General features: G+C 42.3%; 2 protein-coding genes across 5 annotated transcripts in view; one reads left to right on the top strand and one right to left on the bottom strand.

The window, feature by feature from the left end:
- The window catches only part of col16a1 (collagen, type XVI, alpha 1), a 79,940-nt gene extending 76,967 nt beyond the window's left edge, over positions 1–2,973 (top strand). For all 4 annotated transcript variants that reach the window (XM_075450485.1, XM_075450483.1, XM_075450486.1 and 1 more), the window contains one exon: positions 1,348–2,973. In XM_075450485.1, the coding sequence (XP_075306600.1) occupies positions 1,348–1,541 (194 nt within the window). In that variant the 3' untranslated portion in view covers positions 1,542–2,973. The remainder of the gene's footprint in view (positions 1–1,347) is intronic.
- Positions 2,974–4,639: 1,666 nt separating this feature from the next.
- col9a2 (procollagen, type IX, alpha 2) lies at positions 4,640–23,621 on the bottom strand. Its single transcript, XM_075449373.1, has 32 exons — positions 23,469–23,621; positions 22,131–22,205; positions 21,491–21,526; positions 20,827–20,889; positions 19,761–19,814; positions 19,522–19,557; positions 17,359–17,382; positions 17,185–17,238; positions 17,015–17,068; positions 15,976–16,026; positions 15,831–15,887; positions 15,687–15,740; positions 13,673–13,726; positions 13,501–13,554; positions 12,979–13,032; positions 12,841–12,894; positions 12,690–12,743; positions 12,546–12,599; positions 12,402–12,455; positions 11,679–11,723; positions 11,536–11,589; positions 11,387–11,440; positions 11,253–11,306; positions 11,091–11,162; positions 10,728–10,763; positions 10,552–10,596; positions 10,082–10,114; positions 9,784–9,930; positions 9,646–9,700; positions 9,306–9,494; positions 9,152–9,229; positions 4,640–5,398 (listed from the first exon to the last, which is right to left on the bottom strand). The coding sequence occupies exons 1-32, from the start codon at positions 23,538–23,540 to the stop codon at positions 5,193–5,195; spliced, it is 2,076 nt and encodes a 691-aa protein (XP_075305488.1). The 5' UTR covers positions 23,541–23,621; the 3' UTR covers positions 4,640–5,192.
- Between the last annotated feature and the right edge of the window lie 3,433 nt (positions 23,622–27,054).

Here is a 27,054-nt window from a genome sequence, read left to right as displayed (position 1 = left end):
GCTGTGTTCGACCATTCTGCCCCCATTTGGCTTGTGATAACTGAGGTGTTAAATTTTCTCAGGTTTTGGTGCCTTGAAGTTTAGTCGTGTTAACTTGTGTTTTATAGTTCCCTTTTATGATATCTACATATATATATATTTTGTATATCTTCAATGTATGCATACCGTTGTGTTTATTGCTGACTTGAGCTGATTCCTGTCTTGGCCAAGACACTCTTGGAATTACGATTTTAAATCTGAAGAGTTTTCATTTCCTGGTTAAATAATGGTTATATAAAATACAATGAATCCATAGCTTACTGCCAGGAAAGCAGGAGTGGCTTTGGAAAGTCCCAGAATATTCCAGAGTTCGGAACTGAATCCAAGGCCGGCTGTGGCTAAGGTGATGGAGTGGTCTTCCAACTGGATGATCAGTGGTTTGATTCAAAGCTTCTCCACATGTCAAAATGCCCATGGGCAATACACTGAACTCCTCCATTGTGTAATTGCAGGAAAAAAAGTGCTTTATAGGACCTAGATAAGATTAAAAGGTGCTATGTAAATGTGGATCATTTACCAGTAATGTCTCCTTTAGAGAGACCTTAAACAGCTATGCACTGATGCTTCCGATCCAATCTAGTTTAGCTCAAATGAAGAAGAACTGAAGCTGCCACTGCTGCCAGTTAATTTAAACGTGTACAAAGAGAAAGGCCAGAATACCTAAGTAAATAAGATGTTTCAGTCTCAAAGCATTAAACAATAGAAACCTGTCAATAGAAACCTGTTTTTTGGGTTTTCCATTAGTGAGAAATGTGTGTACACTGAAAAGAAAAAGAAAAAAAAAATGGAATCAGCTTCGAGGATGACTTTTCTGAGACCAAAGCCTGCATGTTTTCATAACTTGTCGTCTTTAACTGTACATCATCTAATTATCAGCTGGAAGATTATTTCTGTTTTATATTTATGGTGTCATAGATATCATCTTTGTCAGGTTAAGAGCCAGAGCAGAGAGAAATGTCAGAGACGTTAAACTTTTAGGGGGAGATTCATGTTTTAATAATCCTTTTAATTAATGATTATGATCATTATAATAATTAATATAAAAAAACACACACTATTTTCTAGCATTTTGTAGACTAAACAGTTTATTGAGAAAATTGTATTTTGATGCTTTGAAGATAGATGTGTCCTAACAGTACTTTATCCTGAAGTAATCATTTAAAGAGATTTTTTTAAATGGATTCATTACTTGACACTTGATTTGCTGAAAATACATGTTGACCACAGGTTAAAGGATTTGTCAATATGCTTGATCAAATATGCTAATTAAAATTATGAAGTAAATCTGTGTGTGTGTGTCCCCAACAGGTGTTCCAGGCCCCCAGGGCTATGGAAAAATGGGACCCCCTGGTCCTGTTGGCCAACAGGGTGTTCCTGGGATCCCGGGCTCTCCTGGACAGCCTGGGTCAAAGGGTAAAGAGGGCCGGTGTAATCCTGGGGATTGTATGAGCCACCAAGTAGACTACAGCCCCAAGGGCCCCCCTGTCAAGGGCCCCTGGTAGAGGGCTAGAAGGGCAGGGGGACTGGAGCAAAGAGACTACAGTATAAGGGGAAGCAAGAAAACCAAAGACGATGCTATTAAACCAGAACACACAGATGGAAAACAAAAGCTGCCATTGTTGTTGAGTAAATTGAGCTGCATAGATTTAAAAAAAAAATTTTTTTTTAACAGATCTGAGAAAAAAATGCAGTTTCTTTCTAAGTGCCCCGCTGGAACTGAGGCCTGCAAAAACACACAAGCAGCAAATTTTCATTGCATTTTTCTTTTCCCCCTTGAATGCCAATTCATTGCTATATTATTGTCTCTTTTTTTTTGTTCCAAGCCTCTTTTTCTAACTATATTTTATTCCTTTTGTGCCGTTTCCAACAAACCCAAGGGAGGTGACAAGAATTACAATCTTTGTTTTCGTCTCCCTGATTAATTCTGGCCTCCGTCTCTTTTCCCACCCTCGTTCTTGCTTCTTTTTTGGTAACTTTCTTTGTCCAAATGTTGCAAAAGAAAACACAGTTGTTGTTCTGCATTGCCTCCATCTCTCATATCTTTGTTCCTTGCTCACACAGTCCTATTTGGAGTATATCCCATGCATTTCTAATGTTCCATCACAGTGGCCGAGGTGCAATACATATTTGAATTGGACTTTGTAGGAGAATATCCCAAGAAAAGTATTTCAGGTTTGTTGAAACAGATGCCCCATTGCATTATAACGCTCTCTGATGGATTGATTGCTCTGTATATATTTATATGTATATATCTATATATATTGGCGTTTTATACTTTACAAAGACTTTGATATTGGGCATACTGATGATCCACCACCTTTTTTAATTGTCAGTGGTTATTTTGCAAACAAATGTCAAATGATTATTTACTAAGGTGCTGAGCTTTTAAAATGGAATGTATTCAGCAAAACAATGAATATTTATAGAAGAAATTTTAGTTCACACAGAAAGCATATTGGCTTTTGTAATTATGTTCCTAAAGGTGTTTTTGTGTCCTTTTAATTGGCCGAAATATTTCTGAACATGCAATTTTAAGAATCACACCTCGTTTTTAATTCCATTGTAGCTTTAATAGCCATCCACCCACTTCATTTGGCACTTATGTAAGAATAAGATGAGAATATAAGCAACAGTTGGGCCCGTTCACCACAGGTACTGTAATACAGCACTGCCACTCTACACAGCCACCAAACCCTCGCCATCACTAAAGAGGGAAAGCACATTTTCAACCACATATTACTGTATTTGGGTGTTCATCTTTATTTTTCTATAGTTTTTTTTTTTTATTATTATTATTATTTTTTTTTTTATCTGCAGAATCCTTTTCTTCTTTACTTTTTTCAGCAGTGTGAACTATGAGCTGTGGTCAGACATTTGTTTCTCAAAAGCAAACCTCTGGAAAATGTTAAACTGAATAAACGTGCTTTTCAAAGACGCTTTATCATTTGTGTTATCTTTGAACACGTTGTGCCGGACACCTCCTGCAGCACAGAACAGGCCCCATCCATCCCTTGTACAGAGGAGCACACGCTACACTACACTACACCTCTCTTTGTAGTTTTGTATTACTGTGGTTGTTATGTCTTTTTGTTGTTACCCTGTGTACGTCTGTCTTTGTGGTCCTACCGTTTGTGGTTGTTTTAGTAGCTGCGTCTGTTTATAGTTGATTTGTCACTTTTTAGTGATTGTGCAGCTGTTCTTTCGTCTTGTAGTTATTCTTCATAAATTCCTTTGTGTCTTTACAGTTCTCTGTGAATTGTAGTTGTTTCATTTCTTAGCTAGTGGTTGGTGGTAGTTCTTTTGTCCCTGTAGTTCTGTGTGGCTGTTTTGTCTCTTTATAGTTTTTAAGCATACCTTTGTAGTCATTTTTGCTTTATTTAGTTTGTAGTTTGTTGTATTTACATCTTTGTAGTTACTCACCGTGTCTTTGTCTCCTTAAAGTTAATCAATATGTAGTGGCTTTTTCTTTTTGTGGTAATTTGTTGTGCGTGCCTTTTGATAGTTATTTTGCATATTTAGTTTATTTATAGTTGTTTAACTTTACCATATAGATTAAGTGACTTCAAACTGAGACTCTTCTCCCGATGCCACTAACTCGCTGCTATGGTCAGTGCCTATACTCAACAGAGCCACGAGACTGGTTTAAATGTGTCCAGATCACTCAGGGATTTTGCTGCATTTACATTAATGTTAGATTTTTATTCACTATCACTGTTTAATTAAATAGAGAAAAAAATCCTACTTTATGAAAGCAGAATTACGTGTACTGTGTAGTGATATCTTTTTGAAGGAAACATGCACACACACATCTGATAGGTTACTCTGTATGGTTTTGCTCAGCGTTGTTGAACAGCAGCAGCTTTTGGCCTTGACAGTGCAAGAATGTTGACAAAAGCTGAGCATGTGCAGCTTTGGAAGCAAGGACGTTTATTTACTGCATTTAGCGATACTATTAAATAGTGTTAACAGAAGAAAATCTTAAAAAGAAAATAAAGGGATCCCGAAGAGATTTATTTCTATCCCCAACATGAAACAGAAGAGCGTTGGATTTTACAAAAGGTTTTCATTTTATTAATTTGGGATGAGCTGAACATCCAGTAACAAACCCCCTTTTATTTTTATTTTTTTTACAGGTTATATAAAGAACAATAAATAGCTTCTTTTGATGAAAATAAATCAGTCATCCTGTGGAATGTTGACAGTGGCATAGAGAGCCCATTTGGACTGTTAACCGATTCGTTTTTGACAAAAAGTAATTTCGGTGGGAGCTGCACATTATTCACTGATTTCATTAACACAGGATTTTTTGTTGGTGTATATCATAACCCACTCCTTTTCTTCTCTACATAATAATCAACACACATTTACAAAGATTTACAGCACTGCATTGTGGGAGATGGGAGTGCCCATCGGGATATGCTGTTGCCAGGCAACAAGGGGAAGAGATAAAGCTAGTTGTTAGTTTCTAAAATGAGACTTAGGTAGAAAGCTGGGGATGGGCTGGGGTGGGGGGAGCAATGTACATGAGTTAAATTGAGGTTTTCCACTCAAGCTTACAAATGAAAAGACTACATATTACTATACAATACTGAGTTAACAATTTAGGCTGCAAACATTTATTGGTCCTTTTTGTACATTTTTAAGGCTTCAGGTGTGACTTTGCAAGAGAGACAGGGCATTTATACTCCAAAACAAAATATTGCATATATAAAAGCAATTAAAGTGACCATGGTGTGTAGAAGAAGCACCGTCATGTTTGGTTTTCAGCTCATAAAGTGTTGGTGGAAGACAGGAAAGAATCTGCTCCTCTCTCACTGCTGGAACAGGAGTAGGATATTTGGATGGGGCTGACACTGACATCATCCAAAAAACACTGGAGAATTCAGAAAGATGTGGGTGGCTGTGAGCTGCTGTTGTCATGGTGATGTGGGGGATTAAGATCATGCTGTCCCACCAGTCAAAACTTCAGGTTGTCAGGTCTAGTAGGTAGAGAGGAGTGTGTGTGTGTGGGGGGGGGGGGGCTATACATCCAGTCAGCGTGCTATCATTGTCCCCCACCTCTGGTTCTGGATGTTATCCGATTGAGAAGAGTGGTCTCTCTCCTTCCTTCTCTCTCCTGGGTGTTGCGAGCTGCTGATGGAGAGTCAGGTCCCCTAAACATTGGGTCCTTTGATCCTTCCCGCCTCCTGTAGTCTCGGCGAGGTGTACGCCGACGCAGCCAGGCACATAGCCGCCTCACAGAATCCCGGAAGACCCGGGTGGCCCGCCTTACCGGGACGGCCGGCTTCTCCGGCTGCTCCCTGAGGTCCTCTTTCGCCATGCCTGCCATCCCGAGCGAAACCATCAACACCAGGAGGACCTGTAGAGGGAGAGGGCTCAGCATCAAGTGGGGATTCTCACTGATCTCCGGAGATCAAGGTGATTAACAGCTCTGTAATGAACGCTAATGGTGGGAACCCCATTCCAGCCTTCAATTACACAAATGTAATGTATGTATTCAAATAGTGTGTATGTGCGCAGCAGAGTTTGTGTTTTCCACTGTTTGAATTAGCTTGTACCGTTGCAATCCTATTACATTCTCATTCAAGAGCATCTGTTAAATGACCGGAGTTAATGATGCCTTTAAAATTCCTTTCAGCAGCTTCTCCTGTGTCGAGAGATGTAATGCCAAGTCCTTCAGCTGGTTATTGTCCCCTTCTTTTTCTTTTACCTGTGCCTCCATACAAAACTTTCTTTATGGACATTTCCAGTTAGCCCATAAAAGAAAGCTGAATGAAAGCAGCACAATGCTCGTTTCTATTCTGTACTGATGTGGAAACGTTGTCGCATAAAAGGAAACTGTGACCAACTGCAACTGAAACAGGCTTTGTGAATAAATTACAGTGTATATGAGGCAAGTGACTTAAATGTTTCACTGGAAGGATTGCAAAAAGAAATGGAACTTTTTCAAGCAACAGAATGAGAACAAAGCTCCAAAAGGAGTGAAGCTGTAGATGAAACCTACGGTGGCCGACACGTGCAAACGCGCTGCAAACGGCATAACAAATCCAACAGTAAAACGCTGCAAGAGAAAAATGCGGCAATCACAAAAACGACCGGAGTACACGCGCTGCAAACCCCAAAACACATGCAAGAGAGAAACGCTGCAAACTTCAAACACATGCAAGAGAGAAACGCTGCAAACTTCAAACACATGCAAGAGAGAAACGCTGCAAACTTCAAAACACATGCAAGAGAGAAACGCTGCAAACTTCAAAACACATGCAAGAGAGAAACGCTGCAAACTTCAAAACACATGCAAGAGAAAAACGCTGCAAACTTCAAACACATGCAAGAGAAAAACGCTGCAAACTTCAAACACATGCAAGTGAGAAACGCGCTGCAAACTTCAAAACACAACGGAAGTTCGCCAGGCCACTAGGGGGTCTCGACCAGTGGGATAGGGGATCGACTATGGGAGATCTACCATATTAATGAAAGAGAAGAAAGTCAAAAGGTACGTTGTCATTTATGTCTTTTTTAAACACTTGGCCGTAACATTTTACTTTATTATAGAAGAGCAGCGGAGTTATGTCGCTATAATAAGGTAAAAGATTACGGCCAAGTGTTTAAAAAAGACATAAATGACAACGTACCTTTTGACTTTCTTCTCTTTCATTAATATGGTGGGTCGAGACCCCCTAGTGGCCTGGCGAACTTCCGTTATGTTTTGAAGTTTGCAGCGTTTCTCTCTTGCATGTGTTTTGATGTTTGCAGTGTTTCTCTCTTGCATGTGTTTTGATGTTTGCAGCGTTTCTCTCTTGCATGTGTTTTGATGTTTGCAGCGTTTCTCTCTTGCATGTGTTTTGATGTTTGCAGCGTTTCTCTCTTGCATGTGTTTTGAAGTTTGCAGCGTTTCTCTCTTGCATGTGTTTTGAAGTTTGCAGCGTTTCTCTCTTGCATGTGTTTTGATGTTTGCAGCGTTTCTCTCTTGCATGTGTTTTGATGTTTGCAGCGTTTCTCTCTTGCATGTGTTTTGATGTTTGCAGCGTTTCTCTCTTGCATGTGTTTTGGGGTTTGCAGCGTTTCTCTCTTGCATGTGTTTTGGGGTCGTTTTTGTGATTGCCGCATTTTTTTCTTTCAGCGTTTTACTGTTGGATTTGTTTCGCCATTTGCAGCGCGTTTGCACGTGTCGGCCACCGTAGAAACCACCCTTCTCAACACTTTTAAGCAAGATTAAGGTAACAGAACAAAAAGAAAAAGAGGAAAAGTTTGGGCAGATTTCAGATAACTTTGACCGAAGTCTCCCACTTTAATTAACTTGTTAGGGTAAAGGCTCGTTCAAGCCCAGGTGATGCATCAAAGCTGCATGAGAAGTACAACCTCTCCTGACCTTGTCTCAACAATCAGCAGCCAGCATTCTTGAATAATAATTGATTCCCACAAAGCCAGAGAGGGCTACAAGAAGAAAGCAGAGATTCTTCAGGTAGCTGTTCCTGCAGTTAATATTCTGATTAAAAAATGGTAGTTCGCAGTAGCGAAGGAGGTCAAGTTGAGGTCTAGAAGATAAAGATAAATTGTCTCTGAGAACTGCCTGTTGGATTGTTTATAAAGAAATTCAAAACTACTGTTTGACTGCAGGAGACCTGGCTCACAGGTCAGATGAACACTTTTACTGTGTTCTTGTCAACACATTCAACGTCAGGATAAGCCTTTTGGAAGCAATTGCAGAAGACGATGATGTGAAAATCTAATTTTTTCAAAATTGGAAATCTGCAGCTGGTAATGGCAGGGGATGTTTAATCATCCTTTTAGCTTATGTTGCAGCTTGTAGAATGGGGAATGTTTTTCTCACACAAATGGATTTGATTAAATACCAGTTAATTCTGATGGAATGCCACGGTTCTTACATGGCCCCCAACCTAAACATCAGCTAAACCTAATCAAAAGCCTTTATAGAAATAAAAAAGTGTGGGCGACAATCCCCGAAGCGAGAACTGGTCTCTGAGACTCGTAACTGCTAAAACAAGCTGTGATATGTTCCAAAAGGGAGAGGTGTTACTAAATACTGACTATGAAGGGGGCCCACACCTCTGCTGCAAGTGGCTCCAAGTCTTTTTTTTGTTTGTTTTTGATTATGATGTCCTCCGATTTGGGGCTGCACGGTACCCTCACAGCCAGAGGGTTCCTGGTTTGAGTCCCGGCTGGGGCCTTTCTGTGAGGAGTTTGCATGTTCTCCCTGTGTTGATGAGTCATGAGTTCTCTCTGGGTACATTTAAAGTTAATTGGTGACTCTAAAATGGAGTGAGAGTGAGTGTGCATGGTCGTGTGTCTCGTTTGTCTCTATGTGGCCCTGTGATGGACTGGCGACCCGTCCAGGGTGTAGCCCCGTCCAGGGTGAAGCCCCGTCTCTCGCCCCGTCTCTCGCCCCGTCTCTCGCCCAATGACAGCGCTTGGATGGGCTCCAGCACCCCCGCGACCATAAATTGGATTAAGCGGTTATAGAAGCGGTTTATATTAAGCGGTTTGGAAATCAGTTGATATTTTACTCACAAGCTTGTCAGTGTCTTGCATTTCAAAAGCAGCATACAACTCCTTCATCTTCTCTACTTCAACTTGCCAACTGCATTATTGCCATGTTTCTGGCCCTATGCTGTTGCAAGTTTATGTAAAGTTCAGGACTATGCCATGTTTTCATGAGCTGATATTAGTAGATTTTTGTCAGAGGACTGTTTCCCACACCACGTAGATGCAGCCAAAACAGTTTGTTTTTCATTTATTTACACGTATAAGCGTGTTTTAATCCTTATTTAATTTCAGAGATGTGTGCCACAAATAAAACAGAACAAGTAATCCCAACACATACTAAGCTGTGTTGGTTGGAGGGGAGCCACAGAGCTCCAACTGCTATCAGAGTTGGAATTCAAAGCACGTCCTGGCTGTCATGTTCCCCAAACCTATACTTGAAATAAGCACTAATGTCATGTTTCCAGCATGTTTTTCCACACCATTTGGGTTCATTTAAAGTTAGACTGGCAGAGGAGGAGGGCTTTTAGAATTTTGCTGTGAAGGTTTAAATACCCAAGTCTGTGCATAAGTTTGCACAAATCCATTAGAAGGCTTCGGTTCTCACCTGGGATTCCTGGGGGTCCTGGTGCTCCTGGGTGAGGTTTACCTGGGTCTCCTCTCTCTCCCTTCCCCCCTCTCTTTCCTGAGGGAGGACAGAAGACATTAGTAAAGCCTGTTGGTAATATACAAATGTATCGGCGTGGTGTTTTTATATTTACCTTTAAGCCCCGTGTTTCCAATCTGCCCTGCTGCTCCAATTATCCCAGCGATGCCACGGGCACCAGGTAAACCATGTGGCCCCTGAGGACCAGGTGACCCTGGAGGTCCAGGGGGGCCGGGAGGTCCCATCACACCAGCACCGCCGAGGACAGCCCTCTTGGCACTCACCGCCACTGTAGCTAGCCTCTCTGTAGCAGAAGACAGCATAATTTTTTTGACTAAACGTCCTTTGATGACTGCAACTGATTACTCACAGGAGATGAAAGCAGTTTTGGGAAATTAGTTAATCTAATCTCCCCTGCAGACATCAAAGGTGAATATTCAGGTCTAGGCACTCACCCTGCAACATCTTAAGAACCACTTCGATAATATGCTGGTCGGATGTGTCGCGCCCCTGAAAAGAGAAAGAGGAGACTTGTTGGGGCATTGTAGAGATAGAGATGAAGCACGACGTTGTCATGAAAAGGAAACACTCACTGGTGATCCCTGAATGCCTGGCATGCCGGGTACTCCACGCTCGCCATTAAGACCCCGTGGACCGGGCACTCCTGGTGGTCCCTGGTCTCCGAGCTTACCTGGATCTCCAGTTGGTCCATTGTATCCAGAGTCACCCCTAATCCCTTGCTGCGAAGAGAGAAGCATCAAAGAAATTTGGATTTTTTATTTTTTTTTTTTTTGGAGAAGACAGAGAAACTTTCATAGGTGCAGAGGAGATAAGGTCAAAGAGGGCAAAATAAGTAGGAGTCATCAGATTTTCACATGGTAATACTCTCACCTGTCCTTTGGGCCCTGGCTCACCGGACATACCCTGTCACAGCAAAGACAGACAGTCATTTTCACATCATCACTCCCATGTATCATCTTATACCTCAGGGACTCTCACTGAACAATAACTCAAGAGAGAATATTGTAAACTAGTGTCAAAAAATGTGGCTTCAAAGAGCCACGTGCATCTTGCTTCGCTGCTATGTAAACAGCTTACTTGCCATCTGGATTATTACGGAGATTTGTATGCAAATTCAAAAACAGGCATCCTGTTCCTCCTCTTAACTTTGCTATGGTTCTCAGAATGATATACGGTATAGCATCCTCTGCTATATATTTTTCTGCTTTGATGCCTTGAGAATGAGCTGTTTAAGCCTTCTTATCTAAAGTCTGAAAGTTTTACATTTCAGAGACTTTTGCCGCAGCTCTTTAAAACAAGAAGCTTGAAACGGCTTCGGGTTGTGCTTTAATAATCTTCACCTTTTCGCCTTTCTCGCCAGCCAATCCTTCAACGCCAGGGTCACCCTAAAAGCAACAAGGGGAGAAGATGAAAAGGAGGACATAGAAGGATGCCCGTCGGAAGTATTTGTGGGCACAGAGCTTCTTGGCCTTCTGTTTCTGACAAGTCAGTTTAAAAGAGCAAAAGTGCTACTCACTATGTCCCCCTTTGAACCAACTTTGCCTTGGAAGCCCTGGAAGGAGAGATGGGAAAAGTTCATGAAATTGTGGTCACATCATGGTTCCATAATCCCCTAAAAAAAAAAAAAAACTAAAAAAAACATATATTGATTGAGAACAGAGAAAGCAAAGCAAGAAAAATGTTGTCTCATCTCTAAAACGATGTTTGGATTATCATTTATATTGCTATATCATTCACAGATCTGCAGTGGATTTATCTGGGTTCTATCCACAGGTAAACACTGCCCCCCAATGGACAGGCCCGCTTCACTACATATGCTTTAATACACAGTTTACACACAGTGATGTATGTATATTTCCCTGCCCACACGCTCACGCACCTTGTCTGCCTTAGTCCCAGTAAGACCCTGTGCGCCAGGAACACCAATGGGCCCTCTTTCTCCTTTGTTTCCCTGTTAGAGGTTGATAGAAATGCTGTTACAAATACACCCCGACTCCAGCTTAGAATGCATTTAAAAAAAAAAAGACTTCATGTGACTTACAGGCTTGCCGACAACTCCCTGTGGCCCAACTGCTCCCCGTTGGCCTCTGTCGCCCTGCGGGAGCAACCTGAAGTGAGTCAGTGAGGTTGAAAGCAGCAGCTGTTTGTGTCTTACGGTAATATTACTGGTTGTACCTTAGGTCCAGGGACTCCTTCCATACCAGGCTCACCGGGAATACCAGGCTCACCCTAACAAAATGCAATTGAGGAGCACAATTATAATTAAAAGCAAAAAGCACAATAAAAGCTTGAGTGACCTGTTAGAAGTACATGTATATGCTGACCAGAGGTCCAGAAGCACCCTGCATGCCAGCATGACCCCTTGGTCCAGGTTCCCCCTGATGAGAGAAGAGCACAGTGCATTAAAATGCATAAAAAAAAAAAAATAATAATAAAAAATGTTCACATAAATTATTAGATGGCATACCTTAGCTCCAGGTCCCCCTTTTGCCCCAGGCGTGCCAGGTAATCCCTACAAACAGAATTTACAAGGGTGTAAACAGTGCAAATTGAAACTACATCTGCATCTCTGGCATCCTGCTCAGTCTGGAGAAAAACCGCGAGTAAAGCTCAAAGTGCAGCTGGGAATGAAGGTGGATATTAGAGGATGAATGCTGGACATGGGTAGTAATAAACATTTATCCAGGGATGAAAACAGCATGAGTGACAGCCAGAGCTGCACACCGCCCCGTGCTCTTTTGTGTGAGGCATCACAGTGGGACATAAAGCGGGCCGAGCTCCAGTGTTAGTCTGCAGCAGTGCTCGTGTCACCGCAGTGATCACACAGCAAAGTGTGCATCTTACGCTCCATTACCCCTTAGTCAGATTGGCGCGCACACACACACACACACACACTCGTGTGTTACCCACTGGTCTGATTGTGATAAATGGCCTGCGGTGGGAGGGAGACTGTGATTTCAAGGTGGTTTATATTCTAAAACAGCGTGGGTCAAAGGGTCGCTGTTAACCTGGATGACTGCCCAGAAAACAGAGCGCACCAAAAGTTACAGGCTGCCTCGGCCTGCTTTGCCTTGTTTGTGTTGGGGCTTTGCCGAAGTGAGGAGGGGGATAGATTGTCCTCTTCTACGTGGTCTGAGAGACAATAAGTGGCCATGAGTGGCATACATACAGTAAACCCTCCCCCACTCACCGCTGTCCCCTGAGGACCAGGAGGACCAGGCATCCCAGCCTGCCCAGGGGCGCCCTGCATAAACGAGATAAAGAGGAAGAAGAAATTGACGTCTTTAACTCAGATTGAAGTCGCTCATCATAATCGCAGCCGGCGCGAGCTGACCTTGATTCCAGGGATGCCAGGTGTGCCGTCTTTTCCGTCAATACCCGGCAGACCCTGAGAAAGCAGGCAGACGAGTCAGAGGAGTTCTCTGCACACTCTCTAAACTTCTGGGCGGCGCACAAACAAACGAGCGCTATCACTCACGTTCTCTCCCTTTTTGCCAACCGCGCCATGTGGGCCCTGGATGCCTCGGCTGCCCTGCGGAAGATAACCACGTCAGCCTCAGCGTAGCCACAAGTTCTGAAGAAAAGTTTGCCATCTTTTAAAAGTTAAGGGCTCTACAATTACCACCTACTTTGTCTCCCTTGTCCCCTGCCTCTCCAGGTGGTCCTTGAGGTCCCTCCTCACCCTGCAGAAAAAAAAAGAAGATCCTTAGAACTAATACACCATTTTTTCTGTGCATCTGTGTGAATTGCTGTGTGTGTATTCCTACAGGAGGCCCAGGAATTCCTACAGGTCCGTTGATGCCCTTGTAACCGCGAGGGCCCTGCGGGGAAAACAACAAAGTGCCATCAGTCACTGCAGATCAGAGAGCAAGCTAAGTCGCAGTGGCCTACTATTTATTGTGATAAAGGGATAATTAGCGCTTAACTCACTCCACCTAATGGGCACTGCACAGTGAGCCAGCAACTCTTGTTTTGGCACTAAGCCGGGGTGCTAACTTGGCTAACGTGGCTAATGTTAACAGTAAGACGGATGACTACACCGGATCATTAAGCACAGATGGAGGCACCGTGGACCCAGACAACCCCAACTCATTAGAGAGGGAGAGAGATTTGTGTTAGCATCATTTCCATATGTCCCCATTGCTGGTAATGGATGGTTGTTGCATCGTGAGGGTAAGTCTGGCTGTGCCTCCTTGGTGCTCATCTCAGGGTGAGAATAGCCTTTTATCCAAATAGTAAAAAGACAAAAAAGTTCATGAGAATGTGATGAAAAAAAAAGCGTTACTCACTGCCTCTCCTTTGGGACCCATCATTCCTGGATAACCCCTCAGACCCATTGGACCCTTAAAGGCAAGACACAACAATGTGAGACAGAGAGCACTACAGCTGTGAATCAAAGAGTAGAATAAGGTGAAACAATCATTTTTAATCGCCAGTAGTGGTTAAGTGTTCTTAGCATACCGGGGGTCCTGGGATGCCCTGTTCCCCAGAGATGCCTACTTCTCCCTTGGGGCCCTGGTGAGAAATTAAATAAATAAATAGTTAATTGAATTCTGTGCCAATCATGGCACACTGAAAACATGCTTCCGAACCTGTAGGATTTCTATTTTGTCTTGTGTGGAAGAAAACTATAAGCTGGAAAGAAAATGCTTTTCATATATTTCCATAACACTGAAACTATTTCCTGATGGTTGCTTTTGATGCCTTAGCTGAAATTCCTTGGCTGTTTCCTGTGCACATGCTGAGTCAAGCTTAACAGGAGTCCATCTCAAGCTAATGAGCCAGCCACGGCTACCCATTGAAAATTGAAAGGCCTTATCCAAATTTCCACACTCTGAGACTCGTGAACCCTGAGGTTCGTTCCTGCTAAGCGCGTGACGTAAAAACCTGGTTGTTCTGACCGCCACTAAATGTAAACAAACCAAGTATGGATAATGTAGAGAAGAGGGTAGACCTTCATAGTGGCATAAAAATGATCAAATGCTCATCACGAGAGGTTTCTTTAGTCCACCTACCTCTGGAAGACAGTGACAATGTCCATCTGTTTATATACTGTCAATTGGAACGTCACATAGTGTCTATAGCTGTAGCTGACTCTGAGGACAAATTTAAACATCACACCACACCTTTATGCATCAATAATGATCTCACTCAGTGGGTCTACATGATGAGATTAATTTGATTATAGTTATAGTTGGGTTATGCTCCTTATTTGAGCAAGGGTAATTATGTTTGGATATATGGTGGTGAATGAATCGAATCATAGGCACAAAGTATGTCATACGATAGGTGGTGCTGTACCCGTTTCAACTATTGCTAATAGAGCCACTACCGGTTGACCGCTTCACCACCAACAACAACATCAAACTCAGGCATTTGAGAAAGATGGCGAATGAAGGGCAACATGAAGCTACGTCCCTCTACATTTCGTCTGTGATGAGCTGCTTATTGCACAAACGTGATGCACAACGGCGCATTCTCCATCGCGTGTGTTTGTTTCTTTCAGACAGCAGCAACAATAACAATAATATCGTCTCTTCCGAGTTCCGGTTTACGACCCCGAGAAAAAATCTCGAGCATGTGCAGAACACAAAGTCCAATTCACCACGTGCTTCACCGTCTACAAGCACGTTTAATTTGACTTTCAACCGAGTTATCTCTGGGTCTTAATCCGATCGCGAGTAACTCGATCCGATCCAATTTTTTGTCAGATTAAGGTGTCTACATGTGGTGTATAACTCAGTCTTATTGTAATTTCGCCCTTAATCCGATTTTTACAGTGCCAATTAACCACAATGACTGACTGCATCATTCTTACCAGTATCAGACTGTCCGGCCTGTTCAGTCAAGGCTTAGGTCTGATTTACTTTTTACAAAGTTAGAGATAAATGTGATAGTTTTTCACCCTGTGATGACATGGCCTGTAGAAAATAATACGTGTTATACGTTTCAATAGGCAGACTGGAGTTTGAGCCGCTAGCTCCTGCTGGTTGTCTTTTAGAAGAAGAAAATAAAGAGCAACCTTGACTACAGGCAGGTCCTCTAAAATACCAGTTGGCCTTGGAGGAGAGTGTTTTCAGCATCTTCGCACAGCCGGAAGGCTCATTGTGTGGGAAGATCAGAGGCTAACTCCTTGAGCTGGGCTAGTTGCACCGCTGGAGCCCACCGTGTGCTCATTAGCTCTGCTTAATACAGCGAGGTGAGAGGGCTGCGTGAACCTTGACTTTCCCATCCTCCTCTTCATGTACCTGGCTCCTCACCACCTCTTTCATCTGGCTTGCTGCATGCAGGCTGCAGGGCCCAGCCCAGCTAATCGCAGCCAGATTAGTGCGGTCATGTGCTTCGGGGGGGGGGCTTCATTAGAGATAATCCCTGCCTCCTCCGGTCCTCAATGGTGGCTGAGTCAGAGTGTGCACCACCGTACAACTTAAACATGTATGGGCATTTGAGTGCATGCATATTCTTTGCTGCTCACCGTTGTTCCGATGCTGCCAGCGTCTCCAAGAACACCAGCCCGTCCTTTGTGTCCCTACAGAGCAACATTTCATCAAGATGGCATCTTAGCAATTTAACAGACAAAAAAATAAAAATAAAAATAAAAATAAAGCTACTCCTCAACCTTGACTCCCTGAAGTCCCTGAGGGCCTTTCATTCCTGCTGGGCAGTTAAGGGGACACTGTTGTGGAGGGGCAGAGAGGAAATATGGATTACAAGACTGAAAATATAGCAACATTTGAAAGAAACTAGATGCCAAAGGGTCTTACCTGGATATCTGCACTACCTTCTTCCGCACCAAGGAACTTGCCCGGAGGACCCTACAGAGACAGGTAGACACATGAATGAAGACACCTGCCCACAGCTACCAAAGAGTTACCCCCCCCTTCATTCTTTCCACCTCTCTGTTTGTAGATCAAGTTAGGAAGCAAAGTATCTCAAAGGACTGATGTATTCCTGCTTCAGTCAGATGAGACAGCACACTGATCTAATGGGGGTGTATTTGTCCTCGGACAGCACTAAAGCGAAGCAAATATACTCCCCTGGGCTTGGAGCATCATTCTCATTGAAACCCCCTCCTCCTCCCCCAATCTCCTCTGCTTTCCAGGAGTCACTCACAGATGCACACAGGGGAGTACATCCACCTTAAAAGCACAACTCTCAGAACTGTTTTTGTTGGCTCATCACTTACCGTCTGTTGGGACCCAAACAAGCAGCAAGCTCTGACTGCGGTGGGTATTTTGATACGTCAAAGAAACACACAGACATTAACTGTTGCTTCTGCTGAATCAAACAGACATTCAGCACGGTATTAACACTTTGTCACTGCCGATCTTTTTCAACTCACTCAGCAACAAAAGGCAGCTTCAGTCAGACAGACGGGAACTAAATGGTTGATTAATCCCAGTGTGCTCCTGCTAGCTTGTTTACTGATCTCACAGGCCTCTCTGAAATAGTCTATTGCCATAGGGAAATTAATAAGGTAATGTTTATCCAAGCAACACTCAACCCTATGCTGGGATGAGGGGCTGCAGTTGCATAGTTTGTCCACCAGAGTGAGCTAACACAACTACATTCTAAATGAACACATATTTGCTTATATGATTTAAAGCAGACAAAAAGAAAGGATACTTTTTTGTGTTATCATAAGCATTCATGATATTGTGAAGCTTAAATCCACTGCCATCTCGTTCTCTTTATCTCAAGATGTTTTGAAATGATTTTAGTTCCAAGATCATATTTATAAGATTACAAATCAGAATAAAGTTTTTCTTTTCAACTGGAAAGGAATACTGGAAGGGCACTTACTGGCTTGCCAGGAGGTCCGGGAAGTCCTGGAGGTCCAGGAGATCCCAAAATACCCTATATGAAGGTGACAAAGGGGGTGGAGGGGACTGTGAATTAGGAGCTTCAATGTAAAGGCTTTGACAGGGTATGTTTAGAAGTCATTGGGGCATTATAGGTAACTAAAGGCCTACCTTTGGTCCATTTGGTCCGATATTACCAGGGAGACCAATTGGCCCCGGAGCACCCTATACAGAGCATGACATAAAGGATGAGTGCAAAGGAAAACATATCATGTAATTATCCCATTAATTCTACAACAAATCCCTTCAAAGGCATAACTGGTTAGAACCAGACACGCTACTTACAGCCAGACCTGGAAGGCCGAGTCCCTGTGTGGACAGAAAGGACAGGGAGTTGAGTTACTGTCAACAAGCAGGGAAATTTATCCAGAGTATCAATTAATGTTTGTGAAAGCCAGTGAACAACAAAAGCAGTGTTCTGGCAATGCATGTGTACAGTGTGAATGCAGGTTAAACAGTGCTCACGGACACAACACAATCAGTTTGTGTTTGCTGTGTCTTTTGCTTGGAATTAATTAGAAACCAAGTAATTAAGGAAGTCGGGCTTGGTGGAGGAAGGGCAACCCACAGGGCAGGATCTGTTGTCAGAGCAGCGCGAGTCGGCTGAGTGTTCAGCACAGCCCCAAAACAGGGCGCCTGCCAATGCTAAACAACGGATTAACTAACAGTGATGCATCCAAGCGTGACATCGAATGACTTTGGATTTGGATTTGAGGATTCGAAAAAGACGGACGCTGAGCACCACCTAGTGGTGTCAGGTGTGTTAGACATCATGCATGTGCATGAGGTCACCGACTGTTTTTGATGGTAATATGTGGCTTCTTCATCAGGGATTTGAACAATACTCAAATCAGCTGTAGGATAGCATATGCTACATCTGGCTAAACTGAACCAAAAGGGGGTTACAGCTGGTCAGGCACTCAGGCATGACAAAAAGGGAAACCCGGGAGGTTGCAATATGACACCAGCTGGATTACAATATGCTTGTTAGTAAACCAACTAGGCTTCATACAGTGCCTAATTCAGTCAGTCATAACTCATTTTATTAGTATAATGAGAACCTCATCTGCTTTTGTGATTTAATGAGCCATACATCTAAATAAAATACACTTGCAGTGAGCATGATTACTCCAGCTATAAGAGCATATCCTTTATTTGACTTTATGGTTCAATTCTACTACATTTAAGACAGAGATATTGTACACGCCTCCACCACAGTTATCTGTCTGCTACAGTAACTAAGAAAATCTCAGCACTGACAAAAAAGGAAACCTCCCCGGCAGCACCAGACAAAGACGCAAAATAAATTACTCTAGAGCGTCTCTCTCAGTTCATGTTTGATCTCCGAAAGGCATTATTTCCAGTAAAACAAGAATACGACCAACAACAAATCAGAGTAACAAAACGTGTCACATGGCGCTGAGTTATGTGCCTCTGTAAAACTGTATGCTGTATTTCACTTGGCACACATACCAGATGAACAGCTGTCATTGGCTGAGCTAAAATCTTTTTAGACGAGAGGGACACCAGACACATTCTGAAAAAGGGGTGTTACAAAGCCCATTTCCAATTGACTGTACACTTACTCCAAGCTCATATTTTGCTAAAGACGAGGACAAAACGGTCCATGCAAGTTGAAGGGAGAATAGACATATAGCCTCATTTTCGATTTGTATTGATGAAAATGTTACTTGGAGTTGGACGCATCTGCAATATCGACAAAAGTGAGTAAAGTGATGCCTCATCAGCCCGCATAGAATGTGAATTCCCCCGGGGAATTACCGTCTGTTTTCATGCATGATTTGATTCAGATATGAGCCAGACTTTACACTCGGGAGCTGGCAGAGTGAAACCCACTTACTCTCATGTGAGCATTTGGTTTCTCATAAAGAATCTCTGGACTTGAACATTTTTTGTTTTGCATTTTGTTAGCTGTTCAATGAGAAATCTCTTCCTGAAACAGCTGTTTGAATTCCAGCCACATCGTTTGTGTTACAACTCCTCAGATTTGTAACAAGGGGCTTGATTCCTTTGGATTAAGCCACCTAACTCATGATGTGATAGTTGCAGGAAACCAACTCCACCAGGACCACATAAAGCAGCAAAATACTATGAAGTGAGTGAGTGAAGAGCTTGGACACGTCTATCCTTTCAAAAAGAAAGGCTAGGTGTATTTAAACTGTTCACTGGTACTCCATAATAAATTCATAATATTTAGCTCTCAATGGGCTCATTTTTTAAAATAAATAACAGCAATCCTGTTCAGCAGCACCACAACCAACATCCTCCAAAGTTGACCCTTGTCCAAGTTGGATCAACTTGTCCAAAGACAAGTTTTTTTTGGCTTTGACAAACAGCAGAATAATGTTCCCTAAAGGGGGATTTGTTGCATGATTTGTGTTAAAGTGTTCCTTTTAGTTCAGTGCCAGGTGAAAGAGATGTACTCACAGGAGGTCCGGGCTCTCCACTGGGACCTGATTGACCCTGCAGATTGAAAACAAATAGCCACAGTGGTCACATGTCAGAATCTGTCACATTCGCATCAGTACAAGGTTCCGGCTGAATGGAATTAGCAAATCAAGGAAATCTCATCTTATTAAAACTGATCAAACTGATTTTCCCCACGACAGCTGTGAAATGGTGCTTTTATTCTAACAATCTAATGAGGTGGTGGTTTAAACACTTGCCTTTGGGCCAGGGTTCCCGATTGGACCGCGGTCGCCCTTTGCTCCGATCAAGCCCTGACAGACAGACAGACAGACAGACAAAAAGCTTGTATGATATTAAGGTCAAGACAGGCAAATGCAGAAAAACTGTTCCAGAGAAACCATAGGCTACCAGTGTGGATTCCAATGACCTTACAACAGGGTTAACCACACATCTGATCAAAGCTGACGCTGTTCCTGTCAGTAATTGGGAAACAAACCTGAGACCGAGATTCCAGGGCGGATTACTGGCTAAATCTCTGAGGAATGCATGTGTGTGTGTGTGTGTGTGTGTGTGTGTTTTTCTTTAAGCATGTGATAATTTGGCATTGCTACTGCATTTCCTGTGAATAAAGACTGAAGCATAGAGTGGCACCATAATCCAGGTAAATCCAAAAATGAAGCTCGAAATCCTTTTTAATTCTTCTGTGTGCCTTTATGTTCATCTCTGCGCTACCTGTGACGAGTAACAATGTGATTAATGTGATTAACAAGGTACAACGGGCTAGAAAATGAAGCATATTCACCTAATAGTGTGATTACAACATGCCCAAGCAAGCTTGTGAACTTACAAGTGTTAATTGTCAAATGAGCATGATCTCAATAAAGCAGTCAGGAAATCAGAGGTCGGTGCTGCAGTGTCATGACAACATGTCTGTTATTACACCTCCATGCTTAAGAAGGCTTATGAGGGCCATGTGACGCCTTTAAAAACTCTGGAAAAAGCTATTTGGGAACATTAAATTGGGCATATTGTGTCAAATTCAAAGTCTTTTACACACAGGATAAACATGCAGAAGCACGTATGTGGCGTAAGTTACACAAAACAAGACAGGGAGCCACTCATCACCACACCGATCGTGACATTTTCTTACGGCCTCTCAGTAATGACGAGTGGACTAAACCTGCCGCAGTGATTTATTTAACCCAAGATGGGCTCTGTTTCTCTTTTCCAATGACAGTCGCTTTTGGCCACGTATCGTCCCCCGACACGCATTCTCGCTTTTGCATCATCTCTCACACACAAACGGCACACCGGCTAACTCACATCAATGCCGTTCTCCCCCGGTGATCCATTAGGACCTGGCTCTCCTGGCTCTCCCTTTAGCCCCTACAGTAACACATACAGCAGAGTCATGAAGAAAAAGCAGGGGTCCTGCTGAATCGTCACCGTTTTGGCCTATGAAGGTTCCTAACCGAGTGAAATGACCCAGAAATACCTTTGTGGCAGTCATAAGAGCTGGACTAATTCTCTAAGTGCTAAATAGAGAAACTTCCTTGTTTCCTTTATTGTCTTTTTTAGCATAAAAAACGTGGAAGCATCCTTAACAAAGGAAACAAAGTATATAAGACAGATTATGAGACTGTGGAAAAATACTCATGTGGAAAAATAGGAGGACAGGAAGTGAGTGTGAGCAGCCCGTAGCATTTTTCACTTTTGAGGCTTTTTCTTTACATTTTCCACTTACTCTCCTTGGTAATGACGTGGTCGTTTATAATACACCTCATTATAGCAGTATACTAAATACGATAGAGCCTCTGTGAAAGAACATGATAAGACTGCGCAAACAGCTGCAGTTTCATGACTGAAGACCCACGTAGCTTAGTGGGAGGGATCCTGTTCTGACAATTTGACTGTACCTCAAGTACAGCAGGGCCCCAAGTTAAAGGTGCTGAAATATTATGTTCATTTAAGAAGAAAAAAAACGTACCAGTGATCCAGGAGGCCCCGGAGGTCCCTTTTCTCCCTGCAAAGACACAGAACAGTGGTGTTAAAACCAACAATCCTAGTGTGTGGTGTTATTGTACCCATCACATGTGTTCCTCATGAACCTGTTGTTCAAAAATAAAAATAAGATGGATCATGTGGAGAAGTTTTATAACAATCAAGGGTCAAACAACTGATAGCAAAGCTCATTGGCTTGTTTTTTTTTTTTTCTTTTTTTCTTTACTGTAAAAAAATATATACAAAAATACTAAGGATATTAAAAATGAGGCACATTTGAGTTTGGATAGAGCAGCCGTCCCCGTTATCTACACACGTCCAGGCTGTTTCCTGCCCCACCGGCTCAACAGCCCCCACCTCCAACACTTTCACACAACCTGCCTGTTTGTTAACCCTTAGAATAACTCGCATGTATCACATTACTGTGACACAGACTCGGGTCCCCTCTCAAAGACCCCTCTCTCTGCTGGGAACAGAGCTCTTTTTGTGCCCGTGTGTTTTCATTTGCAGCCCTCTCTGCTGGTAAGACTCCAGTACTGCAGAGCATCGCTCGCTTTGGTATTCCTTCTGCACAATGAGGACCTTTGTGGGAAAATCTGAAGGGGCAAACCTATGTAGATACTCACATCAATGCCATCTGACCCAGGAGTGCCAGAGGGGCCTGGTGGGCCTGGCTGGCCCTGAGGTCCGGGTGGACCCCTCTGAAACACAGACAAAAAGAACAGTATATAGATCATAAGGCAGAAATAACAATTTGACAATCATAAATAGATAAAACATTATTACATTTATTTAGCAGTGTAGAATGAAGCATTGTACGGTTTATTAATACATTTCATTGCTATAAATTGAAACATAAATAGGCCCCCCCCATTCTAAATAAATGAGTGTTGAAATGTTCTTTTTTTTTTAAATGTACAATCTTTAATAACATTAGATGTATGCTCAACAAATACACCAAGCTGAAGTTTAAGTGACATTAAACTGTGTTCATATTCACTCAGCATGATGTAAATAAACTAAGCCATACGTTTGCAATATGGATTACTTCCAAACCAATGACTTTGCAGCTACTAAATATATGACAAATATTATTACGGATCACCAACCCTCCATCATATTACTGAATCATGTCCAGACTGCAACAGTTTAAACTGTGACAGAGCACGGAAATAACTCTGGTGACTAAATAAATGAGGAAAGTGCTGGATCAAAGTGGCAGAAATTAGAAGTAAAAGCAGCGGAATTGAGCAGGAATGTGGGAGGGAGGGGTTGTGAGACTGGCACTGTTTACCTCCACCTCCCCCACCTCACCACCTCCATCTTACTGCCTTTTCTTGAAAATTGTCCCGGTGCATCAGGCAGTCGGTCACATGATTAAAAGCCACATTTCCACTTTAAACTATTCAAGAGTTTAAAAACACACAAAATTTAAAAAAAAAAGAATAATCCATTGCAGGTCAAACTGTTGAAAGTCCACAGGATGACATGTAGGTGGTAGTTAACGCTTTCCCACACAGGGGGTAAAGTTTGCATTTGTGTGTCAGTGCAAACTGATTCCCATCTTTCATGCCTGCTAAGTTCTCTCGGTTCCAGAGAAGTAACACAGGTAAAGACAAATCCATGTCATCAGTAGGTGCTCCATGCTGGATAAGGCTGATAATCCACACAAGGTAGTCCAGTTTTCCTTTTTTCTTTTCACAGCCGAAAACCTATCTCTAACTCTCATCTCTGCTTACATTCATCCAATAAACCCAGATGGTCACAACTCAAAGATCTGTGTTGCCAAGCTCCAATATTTTCATCACGTCAACCAGCACACGCGACCGCACACAACCTATAACATCTCTTGAAGATATATCCGGAGCCCACTGGCCCGTTTCGCAGGCCCTTATCCCCTGAACCCCTTGAAAAATTGAGTTAAGCCTGAGCAGAGCAGGTCTCAACCTCCCCTATCCACTCACCACTTGGGCCAGAGCCAGGCACAATGTCTGCAGTATAACCCAGGTCTTCAGCAAGGCAGAGAGAGCAGCCATGGTCCCTCTCCCCTGTCTGTCTCTCCTCTGATCAGCAAAGCCTCTCTTCTTGCTCCTCTTTCCGCTCCTTCACTCCACTCCAGGCCGGCACAGTGCAGAAGAAAAAAAAAAGTCCTCTCAGGAGGAGAGAGCTGAGAGGGGAGAGGGATGGATGGACGGACGAGGAGGGTGGAGAAGGAGCTCAGGGTAGAGTAGAGGGAGGTGTAATCCTTCCCCCAAGGCTGGCCCCTGGAAACAGAAGAAAAATACTCTAAGTACCTCATGAACACTGTGGAAAAGACACAAATAGACACAAATGTACAGTTCAGACACACAGACACAGCGTGTCAAGACATCTCAAGCATTTGCTTTAGGGTTACGGCAGGAGGAAAGGCCTACATGTCTAATCAACAAACAGTTTCTGTCACTGAGTGGAAGCTGTGAATTATTCATAAACAAGTTTCTAAAACTGGTGAAGCTCCACTTACATATGTACAGAACACGGGCGTACGACAAAGTGTAAAAAAAAAAGAGGAGAAAAAAAATAAAAACACCTTTGAGGGTCGATCAATAGCTTTATTTCTTATTTGTTTCTGCGTCTTTCTTTGCAGAGATCTTTTGTATTTCTGGAACCTTGAGGCTACAGCTTGAATAGATATGTAAATATCCCAAATGACTTCCCTTTTGAGTGCTTCACTACATAGATGAGTTGTTTCAAAAAGCTCCCCAGAGGAAAAAGTACTGGGATTCAGTTCAAAGCCGGAACCGGCATGTTGTGTGTTCACTTTAGACAGAAAGAAATGAGTGCGATTCCATCGCTTACCTGGTTTTGCTCTGTAAATCGACTCATTTACTGACATCTAGTGGAGTTCACACACTTAATCCAAGGGGGCCTTTGCGAGAGGAATAAACAAAACTCACCGAGATGTGAAAAATGACCTTACAGTGACACCTATTGCACAGATACTACATTACACCAAATTAGGCATTTGCCACTGAGTCCACTAGATGGAAGCAAATACACATTAACATGATAGGAACAAGAGCAGTTTGGTCTCCACTACTGCAGATGGCTATGACATTTTATGTGCTTACCAATAAAAAAAAAGAAAATATGAGGATGCTGAAAATAAATTAATCTACTAGTAAACCGTGACCTATTGCACCAAGGAAGGAATTTCAGCACACCAATATAAACAGAAAATAGAGAAACTATTTCAGTGGTTTTACATTTTCACTTGTTTACTTCTCACTCAAGAAATCAATGTCAAGTCAGCGTTTACTTTGTTTTCAAATGCCAGAAATAACACTAAATATCCACTGTGTCGGAAATCAATAACAATGTTGAATTGGCAGCCTCTGTGTGAGCATTGTTTCAATTTATGACAACTGTGTTGCTGCCTCATAAACCCTTAATGTGTCGTGAGCACCGCGACAATCTGTTCACATTAATAGAAGTTTTCATATATTTTGTGGAAGCTTACAAAAAATCTGTCCAGGAGGTAGAGTGGTTTAAGAACCTCAAATATCATCAGACTGATGGTACACATGGTAAATGTTCACCAACCTGTTTTAAGTCATCAAAACACATAACAAATAAAAGTTACACCCCAAACATATATTCCAGATAACCTGCTGAACCATCTAACTTATGGGAACCACTCCGACAAATTGTCCGGTGCATCATGTCCGTTGTGGTTGTTTTTGCTGCATCAGCAATGCGTGATAAAAAAAAAAAAAAAAAAAAAAATACACATGGCCGAAAAGTATAAATGTTATTCATTATAAAAATGAAAAAGTCCCTTAAAACTAACCAGAGTTCTGCAAAAATTGGCATTTTAAAGTTTTTGCCACAAAAACAAAATGAAAAAAAAAGATACCTTGAGAAAAGACTACAGCAACTGCCTGCTCCAACTCTGCCACGCTATGCTATGGCCTCTTATAATATTGCAGAACCTCAGCCAAATAGGTTTGAACCAGAGCCCAATTTTCAAGAATAAGAGGCTAAATAGATTACATTAGTTAAATTTAGCAAATTATTGAGCGAAGAGCTTAATAACAATTAATTAAATAAATTGCATGGGAAAAGAACCAGCAGAATTCTATTGCTTCCAACAATATTAGATATGCAATGCTTGTGTGGCAAGGCATGCCTCCCAGCTTAACAGCCACATCTGTTGGCAGCCTTGCTATCTCTAGCCAAACCGGGCACTACAGCCACCTAGCAGATAGGTCACCGGGACTCGCTGCAAAAGCTACTGGCCGCCTGGCAGCTACGCTGCATTTCTATTTTTCTAATAATCCTGAAAGCAACAGAAAGCAACCATTCTGAAACTTCCACTGCTGTGGCAGCTACAACTGTTAGTGGTTGCTCAAAGCAGCCAAAAGTCTTTTCATATTTTACCCTAGCTTCTCATTTCATGTGTTTCCCACAACACATTTATATTAGCCATGAAGCCCCATCTAGCAAGTAGTCAGCATGGGCTTCTCCAGTGTTTTACTTGGAACACACAGGGTGTCTGACTTCACCTCTCTAAAAGTTTAGGTGGTGTTGTGCATAGTCAAACCCAGCCGCAGCATTCGTGGCTGATTCTGCTCATGATGTTTTGTAACATGTACAAAAACTCAGTGGCATGCTAAGAAGGTTAAAAAACGTGACTGTTTTAACTATTTCCTGATGATCCCCACTAAAAAGCAAAAGAAATCAAACAATTAAAATGAAATTTTTTGAAAAGACTCTATTCAATGTTGTACTAAATGATAACTGAGCTTTTTTTGTGTGCTCTTGTTCTTCAGGAAATTCAAGTAAATGAAGACTGATAAATCTGCAGCTGTGAAAGCCCTTTATTTTGGCAGAGTTCATGCTTATTCTAATTTCTCAAAACGTTATTGGATCAAATTGTCATATTTCCATTAGTCTTGGATCATGTGCCTACACTGTACATTCATGATATTATGCTGACAGTATAAGATAAGACTGGTGCAGTGGATAGAAGTATGTAACAAAGTGTTTTACATGGACCACAAGGGTGTAATATTAATGGTTTTCTCATTCATTCTATATTTAAGCAGTAAATTGTGAAATGTATGCTTCGATGGCTCTTCTCCAATGTGTGGTTAAAAAAAGTGGCAATGTCAGCAAAGTTCTGAAAAGCTCAGAGAAAGATACCAATTTCTTGTAATCCTCATGAATCACTTCCTTGAAGTAGTTGGCAATTGCAACATTACGGAAGAGCTTGGTTTAGAATGTAAAATCCTTCCGAGACAATTAAACTATCTCCTGAGTAATCTTTTCTTGTGTGATGTGCTTTTAAATGTGAAAATACCAAGTTTTTAGGCTTGCATAAGGAGAATAAGGGGAATAAAATGCAGACCTCTGCTGGAGAATGAAAATACCTAGAGAATACCTCAGACAGGGTGAAGGAGATGTTAACCGTGGTGGCCAACGTCTGAGAAGAATCCCTTGCTTGTTCTTCAACTTTAGGTCGGAGTGGATCTATATTTTGCAATAACTCGGTAATAATAGTTAAAAAGA

The sequence above is a fragment of the Odontesthes bonariensis genome, chromosome 18, assembly GCF_027942865.1.
Source record: "Odontesthes bonariensis isolate fOdoBon6 chromosome 18, fOdoBon6.hap1, whole genome shotgun sequence".
NCBI lineage: Eukaryota > Metazoa > Chordata > Actinopteri > Atheriniformes > Atherinopsidae > Odontesthes > Odontesthes bonariensis.
Note: the sequence above shows the minus strand (reverse complement) of the source record. Positions and strands in the feature narration are given on the sequence as shown.